The sequence below is a fragment of the Loxodonta africana genome, chromosome 9 (assembly GCF_030014295.1).
Source record: "Loxodonta africana isolate mLoxAfr1 chromosome 9, mLoxAfr1.hap2, whole genome shotgun sequence".
In the NCBI taxonomy this organism is placed as follows: Eukaryota; Metazoa; Chordata; class Mammalia; order Proboscidea; family Elephantidae; genus Loxodonta; species Loxodonta africana.
In genome coordinates, this window is record NC_087350.1 from 84,149,225 (window position 1) to 84,166,289 (window position 17,065).

Below are 17,065 nucleotides of genomic sequence, written 5' to 3' on the forward strand. Positions count from 1 at the left end.
AGGGCGTTTGACGGCAGCACTCCCACACGGACTCGCTGGGTGCGGGACAAACCCCTTCTTCTCGGGACCAGGCTGCCAAGCTTCACGATCCAATCAAGGTTGGTCGGGGTCTCGGTACTCACGGCACGCGTGCCTTGGCCCTTCCGAGTCACTATTCCCAACCCGAGCACAAGCCACTCGCGACAGTAATGGCTGGAGCCCTTGGACTTCGTCATTGACCCGATTTCCGTTCTCCGAAAGGGACCCCATCCCGCCCGGGCAGGAAGAGTACCTGAGACAGGAGGCGCCTCCGCCATCCCGTGCCGCAGCACCTAAAGGGAGCCCTGTAGCCAAGAGAGCGCTGTCACCCGGTCACGTGTCCGGGACTTCCGGCGCCGCGAGAATCCTAGCACTCGCGCGCGGGGTAGACGAATACAGAGGTTGCGCCGCCGGGAATCAACGGGGCGGTGCGCCGGTGACGTCAGGCGGATGCGCCAAGTTCCAGGCTCAAGAAGGTGGAGAGGGTGCGACAGCAGGGTGATTTGCGATAATGGTGACCTGCGTAATCATTGTTTGTTGTCTGAGCTTCACTGCATTATTTTGTCCATACCCTCTGCCCCCACCCCCAACTTCAGCTAGTCTTCAACTTCTGGAGTCAACTCAGATACCACCTTCTACTTTCCTAGAAGTGGTATGATCTGTTTTACATTAAAGATTTCTCTTCCTTCCGTAGTAAGAATGAAATGCGCGGGGGTGCTGAAATGAGTAGACCGTTACATTTTTGTATTAGGCTAATGAAGAAGATTATGGTGGCCCTGGTCTAGGCAAATGTGATGGAGAGAAAAGGACAGATCTGAGGTAGAGTTGTGATGTAACCATTATCCAGCTTCCAGACTTTTGCCGAACCAACTTGTGTAATATGATAGCTCATTGTTTTAATTTGCATTTCTGTTGACCATTTATTCATATTCTTAACTTTATTTTGTTGTTCTTGAGAATATACGCGGCAAAACATAATCAGTTCAACAGTTTCTACATGTACAATTCGTTGAAATTGATGACATTCTTCGAGTTGTGCAACCATTTTCACCCTCCTTTTCTGAGTTGTTCCTCCTCCATTAACAAACTCTCTACCCCCTAAGGTTCCTGTCTAATCTTTCCAGTGGCTCTTGTCAATTTGATCCCATATAGTTCTTAAAAGAGCATAATGCTCAAGACAGACATTCTTTACTTGTTAAGCTAAACTATTGTTTGGTTTTCAGGGGGTATTTTTGATTTACTGTTTAAAGATTATCTCAGTCAGGGCAATAGTTTCAGGAGTTCATCCAGCCTCCATGGCTCCAGAAAGTCTGGAGTCCGTGAGAATTTATGTTGTTCTGAATTTTCCCTCTTTTGGTAAGGATTCTTCTATAGAATCTTTGATCAAAATGTTCAGTAATGGTAGCCAGGCACCATCCAGTTCTTCTGGTCTCATGGCAAAGGAGGCAGTTGTTCATGGATGAAATTAGCCATACATTCCATTTCCTCCTATTCGTAACTCTAAGGAGCCCTGGTGGTACAATGGTTAAAGCAGTGGGCTATTAAACAAAAGAAAGTGGGAGAAAGATGTGGTAGTCTGCTTCTGTAGAGATTTACAGCCTTGGAAACCCTATGGGGATGCTTTGAGTTGGAATCTACTGGAGAGCAGTGGGTTTGGTTTTTGGATTCCGGACTCTCCTTCTGTTGCTTTAGGTGAATACAGACCAATTGTGCTTTGGATAGCCACTGGCAAGCTTTTAAAATCCCAGGAACTACACAAGGAACTAGGAGGTAGAACAGAAGCACTAAACACATTAGGCCAATTAACTGGAATGTCCCATGAAACTATGACCCTAAACCTCCGAACCAAGGAACCAAATCCCATGAAGTGTTTTCTTGTACATAAGCAGCCTCAGAGGCTACTTTTTTTTTTTTTTTGGTCGTTTTCGTAGGTATATTTGCCACACAACTTTTGCCAATTCAACTTTGTACAGGTATACAACTTACTGACACCACTTAACAATAATTGGATGTGCAATGAGATTTTCCCATCACCCTAAACCGAAACTCAGTACTCCATAAGCAATAACCGCCCACTCCCCTTCCTCTGTCCCTGGTAACCACTAATAAACTTTGGTCTCTATACATTTGCCTTTTCTTGTCTTTTTATCTAAGTGAGGTCATATAGTATTTGTCCTTTTGCGATTGATTTTTCGCTCAGCATAATGTCTTCAAACTCCATCCATATTGTAGCATGTATCGAGACTTCATTTCTCCTACTGGCTGAGTAGTGTTTTATTGTATGTGTGGACCACATTTTGTTTATTCATCTGTTGATGGGCATTTAGGTTGTTTCCACCTTTAGCTATTGTGAATAGTGTTACAGTGCTACAATGAACATTAGTATACAAGTCTCTATTTCAGTCTCTGCTTTCAAGTCTTTTGGGTATATACCTAGTGGTCATATATTTATATTTTTTAATAAGATGCACTTGAATTTATTGAGTCCCTAGTTGGTGCAAATAGTTAACATGCTAACTGAAAAGCTGAAGGCTGGAGTTCACCCAGAGGTGCCTCGAAAGTAAGTCCTGGCCAAAAAATCAGTCATCGAAAACCCCATGGAGCATAGTTCTGACACACATGGGATCGCCAAGTCGGAATCTACTCAACTGCAACTGATTAACGTACATGAAGTCTTCAGATAAACACAAAGATCCAGCTTTGAGTTCTGAATTCACAGTAGATTCCACGTGATAAAGGCTTAGTTCAAAGTCACATACAATAAACCTATCAACCTGGCGTGCCCACAAAACATCAGGTTTGGTACCACTCATGTTTATTGATGAGCTCAAAAAGTCCAGTCAGTTTCATTCACTGAAAATCTTAACAAATGCTCATTTCCCATCAAAGGAAAGGAAAGCCATGTGGATTCTGTGTTCATCAGAAACATAATCTAATACCACCAAAGTGGTGGCAGGGCCGGCCGTGGGAGCCTGGATGCAGGCAGTATGGCAGCTGTGGTGGCACGGCCAGTGACCTGGGCCACCCAGCCTGGGTCCACAAGCCCACCATTACACCTCAGGGACCCACAGACCATGCCTCCTTATTCACATTCTTGATGGTTTTTTGGGTTTCCTCTTGTTAAATCGCTTATTGATATCCACTGCCCATTTTTCGGTTGGGGTTGCTGTATTTTTCTTTATCTGCCAGTTTCTTGAATATTCTAGGTATCAGTTTCTTGTCAGTTTTAGACATTTCGATTGCCTTCTTCCATTCCATTAAGTATATTAACTTTGTCCTTTGATGTTGAATATAAATTCTTAATTGTGACTAATTTCATCAAACCTTATTGTCACCTTTAGAAATTACCAGGTATATGGGTCTGAATCCAATCAAGAGAGAGAAACTACACAGTATTTTGAACAGGGAAACTTTACTTAAATGACTATTAACTGTAACAAGGGATTGGCTAGTAAGAAGTAAAGAGAACTCTAAAGAATACCAGATTAGCAAATTTAAGGAGCAGTCACTACCCCTAGGGCTGAGACAGTATCCAAGGAAGAGCCACTGGAACTGAAGATGCAGACCTTGTTAGAGAAGGCTTGGCTACAGCTCACGGGATTGCAGAGAAGTCACTGGCATCCTGATGAGACTTACCAAAGATCCACCCTCTAGGGTACCAGGAAAGGCCATTCACCATTCATGGGGAAATGTTTCACCAGAGGCTCTCTGCTACCAAACCACTTAAGGGGGGTGCCAGGGGAAGCCTCTGACTGCTGGCTACCATAAACTGCAAAAGCTGGGTGCTAAAGAAGCCACGTGTGCTGCAGAAGCCAGGCATTTGAGAAGCTGCACAACTGCAGAAGCCTGTTATAGTAGTTAGTAGACCCACTGCCTGGACTGTTCTTTGCTCTTTCCAATATACCACTATACTACTGGTTAAACTTGGTTTCTGTAGTGGAGTTTTTAGGCTGAAGTGATATTATTAAAATTACATCCTTTTGAAAAATATTTATTAAGTATAAATAAATGTCCTATACATTAAATATTCAAGAAATATTCATTATTGGTTACAAGTCAGGCTGTAATACTGAAAGAACCATAGAATCAAAATATCCACTCATGAAACAGTAGTGAGAATTCCATTCCAACACTGGACACATTAATGACTTGCTCACAAGACACACAACAAAACCCATCAAAAAAGGCCATCATTTTTAAGCAAGCTACAATGCTACAAGAGATAATGGTTTTGAATCATAATATGAACAGTCCCAATAATCTCATCTTGTCTTATCATTACATCAGGTCATTTTGAGGTTGTGGAGTTACATTTTCATAAAATTTAAAGATTCCCATTTCCTTCATTTTATTTCAATTATTAATGAATGAAAACAGGTCTTACATAGCCATGATATTTTTAAGTTAGTCTTTCATAAGAGAAAAGAATCAAAATTTAGCACAAAGAAAACATCCCCCAGCGATGAGTCTCTCAACGGAAAAAAAAAGAAAAGAGCAACGTTATTAACTTTTCCTTCAAAGAAAGGAAAGAAACCTAACTCTGTTATGGTAAATTTGGAAAGATATTTCCCAGTTCCCAGAATACATGTTCCTTTGACACAATGTGTTTGAATGACGGAAGTCTATGAAGCAGGGATCTGTGGCAAACCAAATTCATCCACCAACACTCCATCCTGTGAAAGAGATGCATGTTTAGTGCCACTATTTTTCAACTTATATAAAATGATTACAAACGTTTAGTATTAAAAGCTAGTTTCCAAGTATTTATCAATCAAAACTAAAATCCCACTCAGAAGATGAAAGCTTTTTTATGAAAGGTAAAGGGGAAAGTGATGAACCAGGAAAAGAACTGGAAAGGATCATAAGGGTGATCCTTGGCAGAGTAAAGGAAGAGCAAAGCAGGTGAAAGATGGAGAAAAAGAAACATAAGAGTAAACCTAGAAAAGGAAAAGGAGGCTGGGAGCAGTGGCATCACTAGGGCTGTTGTCGCCCAGTGCAGCAACTCATGATGTCACCTCCCTCATGCTAATTACCATAATATTGTAGCTAATACACCAGAAAATATGACAAAATCAGAGACTATAAAAACACCGGCAGCAACGAAAACAGCACATGCTTGTACACTGTGCAGACAAAACCACGTGACTCAAAGCATCATGGTAATTGGGTAATAATGACAGCACATCACAAGATGCAAAAGTAAATTAGCATAGAGTTTTAGCCTTGTAGGTATACTGACACACATAAGCTGGGCTTACGAAAAAAAATTTTTGTTGTTATAACTATAGGGATATTTTTATTAAAAAAAATGACATATTTCTGTGGAAACACTGCACAAAAGTTTTACAGACAAATATTATATGAGACCACTATTACAAGAACTCAAGAAAAGGCGTAAACACAGAAGAAAACATTCTTTAATGGTTATGAGGGTGGGGAGGGAGGGAGAGGGAAATTCACTAACTAGATAGTAGATAAGAATTATCTTAGGTGAAGGGAAAGGCAACACACAATACAGGGGAAGTCAGCACAACTGGACGAAACCGGAAGCTAAGAAGTTTCCTGAATACAACCAAACACTTCAAGGGACAGAGTAGCAGGGGCAGGGGCCTGGGGACCATGGTTTCAGGGGACAACTAGGTCAATTGGCATAACAAAGTTTATTAAGAAAATGCTCTGCATCCCACTTTGGTGAGTGGTATCTGCGGTCTTAAAAGCTTGTGATCGGCCATCTAAGATGTATCAATTGGTTCCAACCCACATGGAGCTAAGGAAAATGAAGAACACCAAAGACACAAGGAAAATATGAGCTCAAGAGACAAAAGGGCCACATAAACCAGAGACTCTATCAGCCTGAGACCAGAAGAACTAGATGGTGCCCAGCTACCACCAATGACAACCCTGACAGGGAACACAAAAGAGAGTCCTTGATGGAGCTGGAGAAAACTGTGGTGCAGAACTCACATTCGCGTAAAAAGGTCAGACTTAATGGTCTGAGACTGGAGGGACCCCCACGGCCACGGCCTCCAAACTGTTAGCCCAGAACTAAAACCATTCCTAAAGCCAACTCTTCAGACAAAGACTAGACTGGACTATAAAACACAAAATAATATTCATGAAAAGTGTGCTTCTTAGTTCAAGTAGATACATGGACTAAATGGGCAGCTCCTGTCTGAAGGCAGGATGAGAAGGCAGAAAGGGACAGATGCTGGTTGAATGGACACGGGAAACCCAGGGTGGAAAGGGAGAATGTGCTATCACATTATAGGGATTGTAACTAGGGTCACATAACAACATGTGTATAAATTTTTGTATGAGAAATTAACTTGAGCTGTAAACTTTCACCTAAAGCACAATAAATAAAAAAAAAAAAATTACTGACAGTCATTTCGGTGTCATCTCCTCTGACAGTGCTACCCAGTGCTTTCCCCACCTAGCTAGTGATGCCACTGGCTGGGAGGGTCAAGGAGGAAAGGCTGAGGAGTTAGTCCTTGCCTTCAGATTTGCATTTTCACTCTGATCTCTAAACTGAACCAATGCCTTTTGTAGCCTCTCAAATCCTTGAACGAGGAATGCCCGGAGACAGGCACTCACTTCCATATCATCCTTTACTACAAAATCACAGACAGCGATAGTACTATCAATTATGAAAACCCATCTCAACAGTACATTTCACTCAATAAGCTTGTGACCTTCTAAAAGCAGAAATAACATCGCTGACTACAAGAGACACACCTTAGAAACAAAGATGTAAATTTATTAAAAATCAAAGGATGGAAAAAAAAATGTCAAGCAAATAACTACCAAAAAACAGCAGCAGTGGCAATACTAATCTCGGATAAGACAGACTTTAAAACAAAGTCCCCCATAAAAGACAAAGGAGGACACTATATAATGATTAAACAGATGATCCACCATGAACACTTAACCATAATAAACATCTATGTACCCAATAACAGGGCTCCAAAATACATAAAACAAACTTAACAGCACTGAAAACAAAAACTGACAGTTCCACAATAACAGTAGGAGACTTCAGCACACCACTCTCAGTAAAGGACAGAACATCTAGGAAGAAACACAACAAAGATACAGAAGCGCTAAAGAGCACCATCAGCCAACTTAATTTCATAGACATGCACGCATTCTTTTTCTAAAAGTATAAATAACATAGACGCCTCAGGGACTTGTTACTAGGGATCTGAAAAAGTAGACCTGGTAGTGTTAATAAACATTTTCTGGTGTGCTGAGAAAAACCAACTTATGCACTTGGAACCTTAAAGCAGGCAGAAAGGTTGGCATGGGGAGACAGTAGAGAAAGGTTAGACCATCCCAGGCTTAAGGAAGAAGGGAAGGTATAATAGGGAAGACACACGTTCGTGGAAATTAGCTGTAAGGGACCTAAGAAATTACCTACTTCATACCTTTTGCCCCCACATTTGACAGATAGGAAAAATGGAAAAATGAACAAGGTTCGAGATAAAACATGAATTTCTAATTTGCTCAAAGTCACACAGTGAATAAAGGCAGAGCGGGACTGATTCTCACTCAAGGATTCTTTGGACCACATTGTGCACATTCAATGTGCATGTTGAGAGATAACGCAAACGCCAGGGTGATATATGTCCCATGGAACTAGAAAAAATGATACATTATACCAGGAACTAAGATGGAGTGTACAGGATCTCATCAGCAATAAAATACTCGATAATAATGACAACAATGTACATCCGGACAGAGCTTTAAGTTTGCAAAACCCTTTCACATATAAGATCTAATCTGATCTATGCAGCAATTATGAGAAATAATCATCTGCATTTTACAGAAAAGCTCAAAGAAGCTAAGTGATATGCTCAACGTCTTATAGCTAATGACAGAGCTGAGACTCATACCTAGGTGTCCTGAGTCTATTACCTTTTTGAATCAAAATCTTTCCTTTAAGTTTTATACTTAAACTGTTAATCCCCAATTAAAAAAAAATCCACCCTATAATTTAACTAGTGTGTCTGGACAGTGTGAGTTTCTTTTACACTTCCACCTGGTTCTTGCCATGTGCTGCTGATGCTTTTCCAGGAAGTGGTTAAAAAAACAAAATAAAATATGTAGATGGTATCCAGTGTAAGCTCACAAGGGTGATTTTGTATATTATACAAATGGTCAGTGACATAACCTGTTCATAATTCAATACGAAAAACTGGGCTTTTAAAAGGTTCCCAAAATAATGACTGAGACTGTCTTTCCTAACTCAAGACTATATTTTAGGTTCCCAGGCTGGAAGTCAGACATAAACCTTTATCATTTTGCAGAGAAACTACATACAGAAAAAGCTCTAACCTTATTCTTTGTGTCAGTGGGCACACCTTCAGGAATTGCAGGTGCAGATGCTGCTTCATCTAAATACGAGCTGTCTTCATCAGCCAGAAGCTCATCACCCAGTGCATCCAGTTCTGAGATTGAAATGTCAACATTTCAAAACAAATGTAAGCAAGAAAATGGGCTGCTAATGTTAAGACAGTTAAACATATTATTTGTAGTAAAATGAAAATTTAAATACAAAAAGAATTAATTTCTATTCTCGAAATAGAAATGACCAGTGTAAGAAAATTTCAAAGGAACTAATATGGTGAAATCTACGAAAAACAAAGATCAAAATAAAACAAACAAAACAACCAAACCCCAGAGGTCTCTAAGGCCCTAGTCTTCATGAGAAGCATCTAGGGTTATTAGTCGGCCAATTCGAGCTCAAAAACTTTGAGCCCAACAAATAAGAGAAATTCTCTCTCCCTTTTCATGAACTAGAAAGAGGGAAGTGAAAGGATGCATAGATTGTTATATACTGAGCGGCCACTGCCATTACATGAAAAAAGGCTCTGAAAATAACGCTATGTTTAAGGGAGTTGAAAGTGGCCAGGAGGAATGACAATAGCAGGTAGAGACTCATCAGGGGAAACTAAAAATAGGATATACAAAAATAAAGGAACAGGGGAAAAAGGAAAGATTCTAGGCAGAAAAAGAATGTGTAGAGAGTAAAAAGCAGTAACATGACATGACAGAATCATGTGACAGAAAACCCAGTGTTACTCATGCTAGAAACTGACAGCTGTCCTGACGCCTCCCTCTTCTTCCACAACCAATCATTAAGTCTTATTCAACCTCCCAAACAGTTCTTCAATCTGCCCACTTCTCTCTGTTTCTGCTACCACCACCCTAGCCTCAGCTACCATCATCTCCCACACGGACTAAGGCAGTAACTTCTAGACTCTGTTCCTGAGGCCACTTACCTCCTCCATTTTTCATCTTAACACCTACTCATACTTCAGGCCTCAGGCTAAATGTACCTTCAAGAAAATGGCCCTTGCCTTCTCCTCACCTCCAGCTAGGTTAGACTTCCCTGCTTTGTGCTCATATGGTACCTCATACTTGTCCTTCCTAATATTTTTGTTCTTGTAGTTAATTATGTGCTTGAAACAAGCAGTTTATATTTCTCACCCCTGCTAGAGGAAAAACTTCATGAATGCAGGGATCATGTTTGTTTTCTTCAGTGCTGAACCTCCAGCACCTGGCACAGTGCCTGGTGTACAGGAGATACACACTAAGTATTTGCCAATGATTGTTCCTTGATCTGCTTCTGTTTTGAGGGAGAAGACTACAGGTAGGAAGAGGAAAACAAAATCAAAAGGAAACACCAAGGAAAGGCAGTGCTGAGGGAAGCATAGACACCAGGCAGTAGGGGCCTTTGCTGAAACCTTCCTTCAGAGTTTGTCCATCCCAGAGTTGCTGGTGGAGAACACACATGTGATGTGGCTGCCTCACAATCTCTTTGCCAAAGACTATACCACAAACTAACTCTCAGGAAACACTGATAAAAATTTTCACCAGCATTTGAGAAAAGGGCCGAGGCAGATGTAATTTTCAGACTCTAAAACTAGGTATATATTGCTTTTCCTGTAACATACCTGCTTCTAGGTCATCTTCATCTAACTCTGGGGTGCCATAACTACGGCTCAGCGCTTCTTGGATTTCATTTGCGTCTTCCATCATATCCTCCAGCTGGTCTTGTAGATCCTACAGAAATATAAGTAGCAGGGTTCTCATTGATTTTTTACCATTTACCTCTGACTACCCCCCTCCTCTACTCTCTCCTCGGAATCTTAGTAGTGAGCAACTTTTAAAAACATAAATGCCTGACACATAACTGGGAGCATTAATGTTGTTGTTGTCATTAGGTGCCGTCGAGCCGGTTCCGACTCATAGGTCCCGAAAGCTTTACTCCATCCACGCCATTAAGGTCGACTTTACTTTGAGGAGGCAGCTCTTCCCCAGTCATCTTCTGAGTGCCGTCCGACCTGGGGGGTTCATCTTCCAGCACTGTATCAGACAATGTTCCACTGCTAATCATAAGGTTTTCACTGGCTAGTGCTTTTCAGAAGTAGACTGCCGAGTCCTTCTTCTTAGTCTGTCTTAGTGTGGAAGCTCAGCTGAAACCTGTCCTCCATGGGTGACCCTGCTGGTATCTGAATACTGGTGGCATAGCTTCCAGCATCACATCAACATGGAAGCCCCCACAGTACAACAAACTGACAGACACGTTGGGGGGGATCATTAATAGCCAAACCTTATGAGATTATTAAAGGATTTATTGTAATAACATATGTAAAAACTAAACACTTAATACTATACATGTTAGTCGTAGTTACTATTGCTTTTTTTGTGCTAAGAATGTGTAGGACAATACGCTCTTCCTACACTGAAATCCCACGCAGAGGGAGATGGACTAGTGTCGATAATGCAGAAAGTCCAAATCAGCACCTTTGTCGTTTGGAATTTCTAAAGCAACATAAAAGATCTAAAAGCTTGTTCCCGGCCCCTAAATCAGAGTACTATGGTTATTTTTCAATACGAAAGGGAAAAGGGTACAAAGTAAGACAGAGAAAAACTTTTTTTTAAAAGAAAAAGCTTTGCTTTTCTGCATTTCCAAGTGCCAATCTACCACAACGTACACATATAACATTCTGCTATCCAGAGAAGCACTGGCTGAAATAATCAAAAGAGCAAAAATAGAATAAACTAATCAAGTCAATTTATACTACGTTATTACATATAAAGACAGATCTCCCAAAACCACCCATAAATAGAATTCCTAGCAACAGGCTCCAAGACAGATTCAGAAGAAAATCATTCACTCAAGGAGTTAGTCGGTTCAATACTGGATAAACAAACGAAGGCAATGAAAACAAATACAAGGACTAAATTAAAGCAACACTGATGTGCAGAAACTAAAAATAGAACAGAAAACAGACACACACACACGAAGGCAAAATAAAAAATGAGAGCTATAAAACAATGAAAATGGTTTACAAGTACTTTAGGAAAATAAATCTAACAGATGAAATTCAAAATACACAGCCCAACCATAAGATGAAACACAAGACAGTCACACATACACACCAAGAGTTGGAAAGGGGCTCTCAACCTGTCATCTGGCAAACTACTGGGGGACAGAAAAGGATAATTACGCAGGGAGACAGACAACCACAGGTGAGTTGGAGAAACATACAAAAAAACCAGTAAGACCAAAGTTTCTATTTTGTTCATATTAAATGGCTCTATTCAAAACACAGAGAACCCTAAGCAGAAAATAAAATTCCCTTACACTACATTTTATTACTGAATGGTATTGCACAAATAAGACAACCATACACAAGACATTATTCTCAGAGAATCTCCTGGAGGAGGTTACTGAACTTAACTCCATGTAGGCAGAGACTGGCAGAGGATTAGGAAAATGGCCAAGGGCAGTCTTATGAGGGATCCTTGAAAAAAGTTAGGGTGAAATGGCAAAGCCTTCTCTCCTACTAATGACCACCACTGCCAGAGACACCTGGCAGAAAAATGCCCAGGCCATGGTAATAAGTGCTCACCCAACAAACACTGCTGAATTGAGCAGTACTAATTGATCTCCCTTAATAGCCTTTTGTTCATGCATTTATCAACCAACAAATACTTTCTGAGCCAGTTCTAGGCATTAGGGATACAACGGCGAACAACATCAAGTCCCTGCCCTCATAGAAAAAGACATTCTAGTCAAGGGGGTGGACGTAAAGAGCACTATCATACACGCTGAAAGGAAGCCTCTTTCCACTGGCCAGTACCACTCACTTCCTCTGCTATCACTGTCATCTGCGTGTTCACTACAGAGTTGAGAGCAACCAAGCTCTTAGGGCTCACCTCCCCAACCAAAATCTGATCCCAAAAAGAAATGTTAATATTAAAGACCTAATGATACTATTGTTAAAAATAACCAGCTCTATACCTGAAACTACGTTAAGCACTTCATATATGTATCTTCATTTAACTACTCATGACGGTCATGGGAAATAAGTAACCAAAACAAACCAAACCCAGTGCCATCGAGTCAATTCCAACTCATAGCGGCCTTATAGGACAGAGTAGAACTGCCCCATAGAGTTTCAAAGGAGGGCCTGGAGGATTCAAACTGCCAACCCTTTAACTGTAGCACTTAACCACTACACCACCAGGGTTTCCAAGATAAGTAGTAATGTCAATACTTTATAACTGAGGAAACAGACGAAAAATTATGATGTGAGTTGGAAATAATGGCAGATATTTATTAGGTGCTTATTATGTGTGAGGCTTTGTGCACTTAGACACATAAAAAAACCTAAGTTCATTTATTCCATCCTTATAACTAAATGTGGTGTTATGATTGTTGCCTGTGAGGAAACAGACCTTTGGTACCCTTTCCCAAATTTACTCTACCAGTAAGTGGCAGTCTGGAGAGTCAATCCTTTATCTGTACCCTTCCCATCACATACATATTCATTTGGATTCTTTTGGAAATTACTACACATCTTACCTCTATCTGGTCAATTTTCACTTGCTTATACGCTTTCTTCATTTCTTTTACTCCCAGTTTCATAGCATCGACCTAAAAAAAGATAAATGAAAACTGTCTTAGAAAGCCTGTTGGGTATACCGTCTTCTAAAAACCATGTGAAAAGAGCACAAGAATAAACAATTTTTAAAACTTATGGGAAAAAGGTCCTTTGGGATTACCGTGGTCTTGGTATCCTTCAATGACTGGATGGTGTAATTGGCTTGTTCCATGTTAAACGACTGTTGGGCGAGATTGTCCCGCTGCTGCTCATACCTTTTTGGAGTCAATTGAGAATGGTAAACGTGAGTCAGAGAGAAATCCTCAGGGAGGAAGTATTTCTAACACTAAATAAGAGAATTTTCTTTAAGAAAAAAAAAATCAAGCAATCACATACAGAAAAATTGGCAAAAATAATTTAATCACCCTAACACAGATATCATTTTATGTGTTTCCCGCCAGTCTTTTTTGTGTATGTTTTAGTTATAACACTATTTTCCACTTAACATTACAGCATTTGCTTTTTACTATGTTGCAACATAGTCTTACAGGATTTCCTTGTGATAAATTCCTAGAAGTGGAATTACTGGGGCAAAGGGTAAGACTATTTTTTGATTATTTCATTGACTTTCGAGTGAAAAAATGTATACCAAAAATACTGTGCACAGCAAAATAGGTTCCCATTCAATAATTTCTATACGTATTGTTCACTAACACTGTTTATATTCTTCACGTTATATAGTTAAGAGTATTTTAAAGGCTCTTTGCACATATAGCTAAACTGCTTTCCCAGTAAGCAATCTTTCTGGTTCTTTATTAGCTGATTATGCCTGACCTCTAGAACCCTGCAGAGGATCTCGGCTGGTCAGCCCACAGGAGTAAACACCAAATATACTATCTGGCTTCTGTTCAAACATGAGAACATAATCACCTGTAACAAATTAAGGATTTTTATATCTATTCTGGGAGATGAAAACAAATATTCAGAATTCCTAACTTTAAAAACAAACAAAAAACAAGGAAGGCACACTCTAAATAATGGGAGAACCAAACCCTATAGGTATAACCAGTCCAATAAGGTAGCTATAAGTCACGTATGGCTACTTAAATTTAAACTGTTAAAATTAAATAAAATTAAAAATTAGTTTCTTTAGTCATATTAGCAGCATTTCAAGTGCTCAATAGCCACACGTGGCTAATAACTACTTTATTGGGCAGCACAGGTATAGAATATCTCCAACATGGCAAAAAGTTCTATTGAACAGCGCTGCAAAGATGTTGCTGAACATGCAAGGAAAAACAAACTCAGCTAACTGCATATGTAAAGGAACATTTGTAATTAAATCACCAATGCTTATTAAATGGTATGAAAACCTGAAGGAATACAAGATCCTTTCCTTTTTGGTTAAACCTACTAGTAGGAAGGAGATTATCCTCATAACTTACATCCGTTTTTGCTTTAAAACACGCAAGGCTTTCTGCTTGACCATATTCTAGGGGGAAAAACAAATTTTAATGAAAAGAAATGGAAAACATATATACGATAAATTGAATCTCCCATATGCTCAAACTCACATACCTACTGACTCTCTTCTTCAAAATAGTAAACATAGCGAGTGGCTCCTGGGTTCTGTTCTTCCTCTCCCAAGCACAGATGTCCTAAGGTCTAGTCTTTAATCCTCAACTTGGTTTTGACTTTGCATCCTACAACTCAGTATACTGAACTACTTTCCCTTTTCCCAATGAATGTCACCCCTACCCGCTGCCCCAACAGTGCCCTTTCTGTATATCCAGTGGCCTTAGGGAGATTTCCTACCTGGACATCCAGTTATAAACTCAAACTCAACATGCTCAAACTCCTCAACCTGCTCTCACTTTGGATATTACTGACAACGGCCCCACCAATGTCTCACATCTCCAAATTGAGAACCTTTACATCAATACTACCTTTCCTTTCTCTGTTGTCTCCCATGCACAGCCATCCAGTTAAACAATTTTCAGAACTCATTTTCAAGTTGATCCTTTCATCTCATTCTCATGACTACCACCATGGTTTGGGCTTTCATTGCATATCTGGATGGGCTTTCCTGCCTCTGGTCACCTTTCAATTCATGTTGCCCAACTAAGATGGCTGGAAAAAGCCTCTTGTCACTCCCTTTTCTATACTGTTCCATACACATTTTATTCATCTCCTCCAAAGGGGATGGAAAAGCAGATATTACTTTCACATGATAATAATACCTAACATTTACTCAGTAGTATGTGCTAAACATAGTGCTATACAGGTCACATGAATTACCTTGTTTAACCCTCACCCTATGAAGTAGATATCATTCTTATTTTTCAGATGGGATATTAAGGCTCAGTAAGGCTAAATAACTTGCCCCAGGTCACATGGCTAATAAGTTATGGACCTGGGAAAAAACAAGATAGTTCTTCATCCACAGTCCATGCACTTAAATACAGTACTCTATTTTCTACCCAACACAAAAGGAAAATGGCAGGTAGGTGATTTTATCAAGATCACAGCTTATAATAGTAATGATGCTAGTATTAGAACACTGGTCTCCGATGCCTACCTAGTTCAGTGCTTTTTCCCAGCATATCACAGCACTCACTTAACCAGTCCGTTGTACTTCCCTGACATGACCAGCCTGACAACTCACTGCTCTGAGCACAGCCCAGCTCTCTTCTCCAGACTGCCATCACCTCAGTAGAAGATGCTAATTCCTCTGTACATGCTTCTGGCCATGTGATCAGAATCTTCTCTTCCACCAGGTCAGCCCAGTCTCCCTCCCAAATCTGGCTCCTTAAGTGTACATTCCTTACATATGTTTTCTCCTTATCAGACTGTGGGCATCTCTCCTGTATCCCTCACCAGCCCCTACTACCAGGCCCTATGTCTATCGGATGCTCAAGTTAGGCTGTCACAGCACCTTCTAAAGTAGCCACCACCTGCCTTACCTTTGCAGGACCCTCTCTCATCTTCTTGATCTGATCCTTATACTTCACTAGTTCAGCATCCAGTCGAGAAATCTTTTTGTCAATGGATTCTGCCCGGCTATCCACCTTAGCGGGAGGGAAAAATTAAAAGCAGTGGTAGTTATTGCAATATGCCTACATGGAAAGGGGCAGAAAGAAGAGAGAAGAATATGGAAGAAGAAAAATACATGGTAAAGGTCGGAAAGCGATTCCCAAGAGTGGGGGGGGGACATTCCCAACCAGAAACACCTGGAGGCTTTTACAAACAATATGCCATTCTCAGATTCTGATATTCCAGGGTGTGTTGGGCCAGAAAAATAATGTGAGAATCACTAGGCTGAATTGAGATTCCCCTGGAGTGGGAGACTAATCATGCTAAGGGACTCAACCATATGGGGTGTGAAACAGGCTAATGCCCAGTGGATCCCTGTTAGGGCTGTAGATCTTATACCTTTTCCTAGGTAGGGGGTGGTAGCTTAAAGTGAGGGGCCAGGGTTCTGAATTTTGTTAATGAGGTCCAGGTAATATGGACATAGAGTATGAAGTTAAAAGTCCTGAGGTAAGCGAGGTCAGAGGTTCCCTAGGTGAGAGGCGGAAAGAGGTAAGAGGTCGGGCTGGGCGAGGTGGGAAGGGTGTATGGGCCCAGGGCTGAATGGGGTGTGGAGATCAGGGCGAGAGCGAATGGACCAGGCAGTGGGCATCAGAGCGGGTTGGGTGCAGATAGGACGAGGTAGTGATAGGTAAGAGACCCCTGGTTTGTGACGTCAGGAACGACGTGGGTAACAGAGGAGTAGGGCCGAAGGCAGGGTGGAGAGAGCCGAAGTGTTCCCGGGCCCGGGAACGGGGGTGGGGGGTGAGGAGTCGGGACCCGGAGTGACGGGTGGGCGGGGTCGGAGGGGTGTCAGAGGCCCAGAGCCGAGTTACGCGTGGTCGAGTGCCCACCGTGCCAATGCAGTCAGTCAGGCTGGGAGGCGGAGCCTTCGGTTTTGCTTTTCCGAAGAATCGGTTCATCTTGGGCGACCGCGAAGAAACCCAAACACTGGAGCAAAACCAGAAACGGAAATAGAGTCACGCCCGCCTGGCCTTGACTTCCGGCCCCCATGCGCAAGCGCAATACGCACACTGGAGTTTCCGGATTCTTTTTTCCGGATTTTCAGCTCGGCCTCCCGG

At 41.2% G+C, this 17,065-nt stretch overlaps 2 protein-coding genes across 7 annotated transcripts in view; both read right to left on the reverse strand.

The window, feature by feature from the left end:
* Positions 1-410, reverse strand: part of NFX1 (nuclear transcription factor, X-box binding 1) — a 60,768-nt gene extending 60,358 nt beyond the window's left edge. For 3 of the 6 annotated variants that reach the window (XM_064291804.1, XM_064291803.1, XM_064291801.1), the window contains exon 1: positions 272-405. In XM_064291804.1, coding sequence (XP_064147874.1) covers positions 272-296 — 25 coding nt within the window. In that variant the 5' untranslated portion in view covers positions 297-405. Of the gene's footprint in view, positions 1-271 lie in introns of all 6 variants that reach the window. The other 3 variants (XR_010323076.1, XM_064291805.1, XM_064291802.1) reach the window with 2 other exon arrangements.
* Positions 411-1,888: 1,478 nt separating this feature from the next.
* Positions 1,889-16,969, reverse strand: CHMP5 (charged multivesicular body protein 5). The gene is made up of 8 exons (XM_003407314.4): positions 16,838-16,969; positions 15,878-15,982; positions 14,360-14,406; positions 13,096-13,189; positions 12,896-12,967; positions 9,975-10,083; positions 8,353-8,465; positions 1,889-4,691 (listed from the first exon to the last, which is right to left on the reverse strand). Exons 1-8 carry the CDS (start codon positions 16,904-16,906, stop codon positions 4,641-4,643), a joined length of 660 nt encoding a protein of 219 aa, XP_003407362.1. The 5' UTR covers positions 16,907-16,969; the 3' UTR covers positions 1,889-4,640.
* Between the last annotated feature and the right edge of the window lie 96 nt (positions 16,970-17,065).

Excerpts from the sequence above, each read along its gene's own strand:
- CHMP5 (XM_003407314.4), bottom strand. The coding sequence starts at position 16,906 with ATGAACCGATTCTTCGGAAAAGCAAAACCGAAGGCTCCGCCTCCCAGC. Across the intron at positions 12,968-13,095 it reads TGAAGGATACCAAGACCACG|GTCGATGCTATGAAACTGGG; the intron begins GTAATCCCAAAG and ends ATCTTTTTTTAG. Across the intron at positions 8,466-9,974 it reads TGAAGATGACCTAGAAGCAG|AACTGGATGCACTGGGTGAT; the intron begins GTATGTTACAGG and ends TTTCAATCTCAG.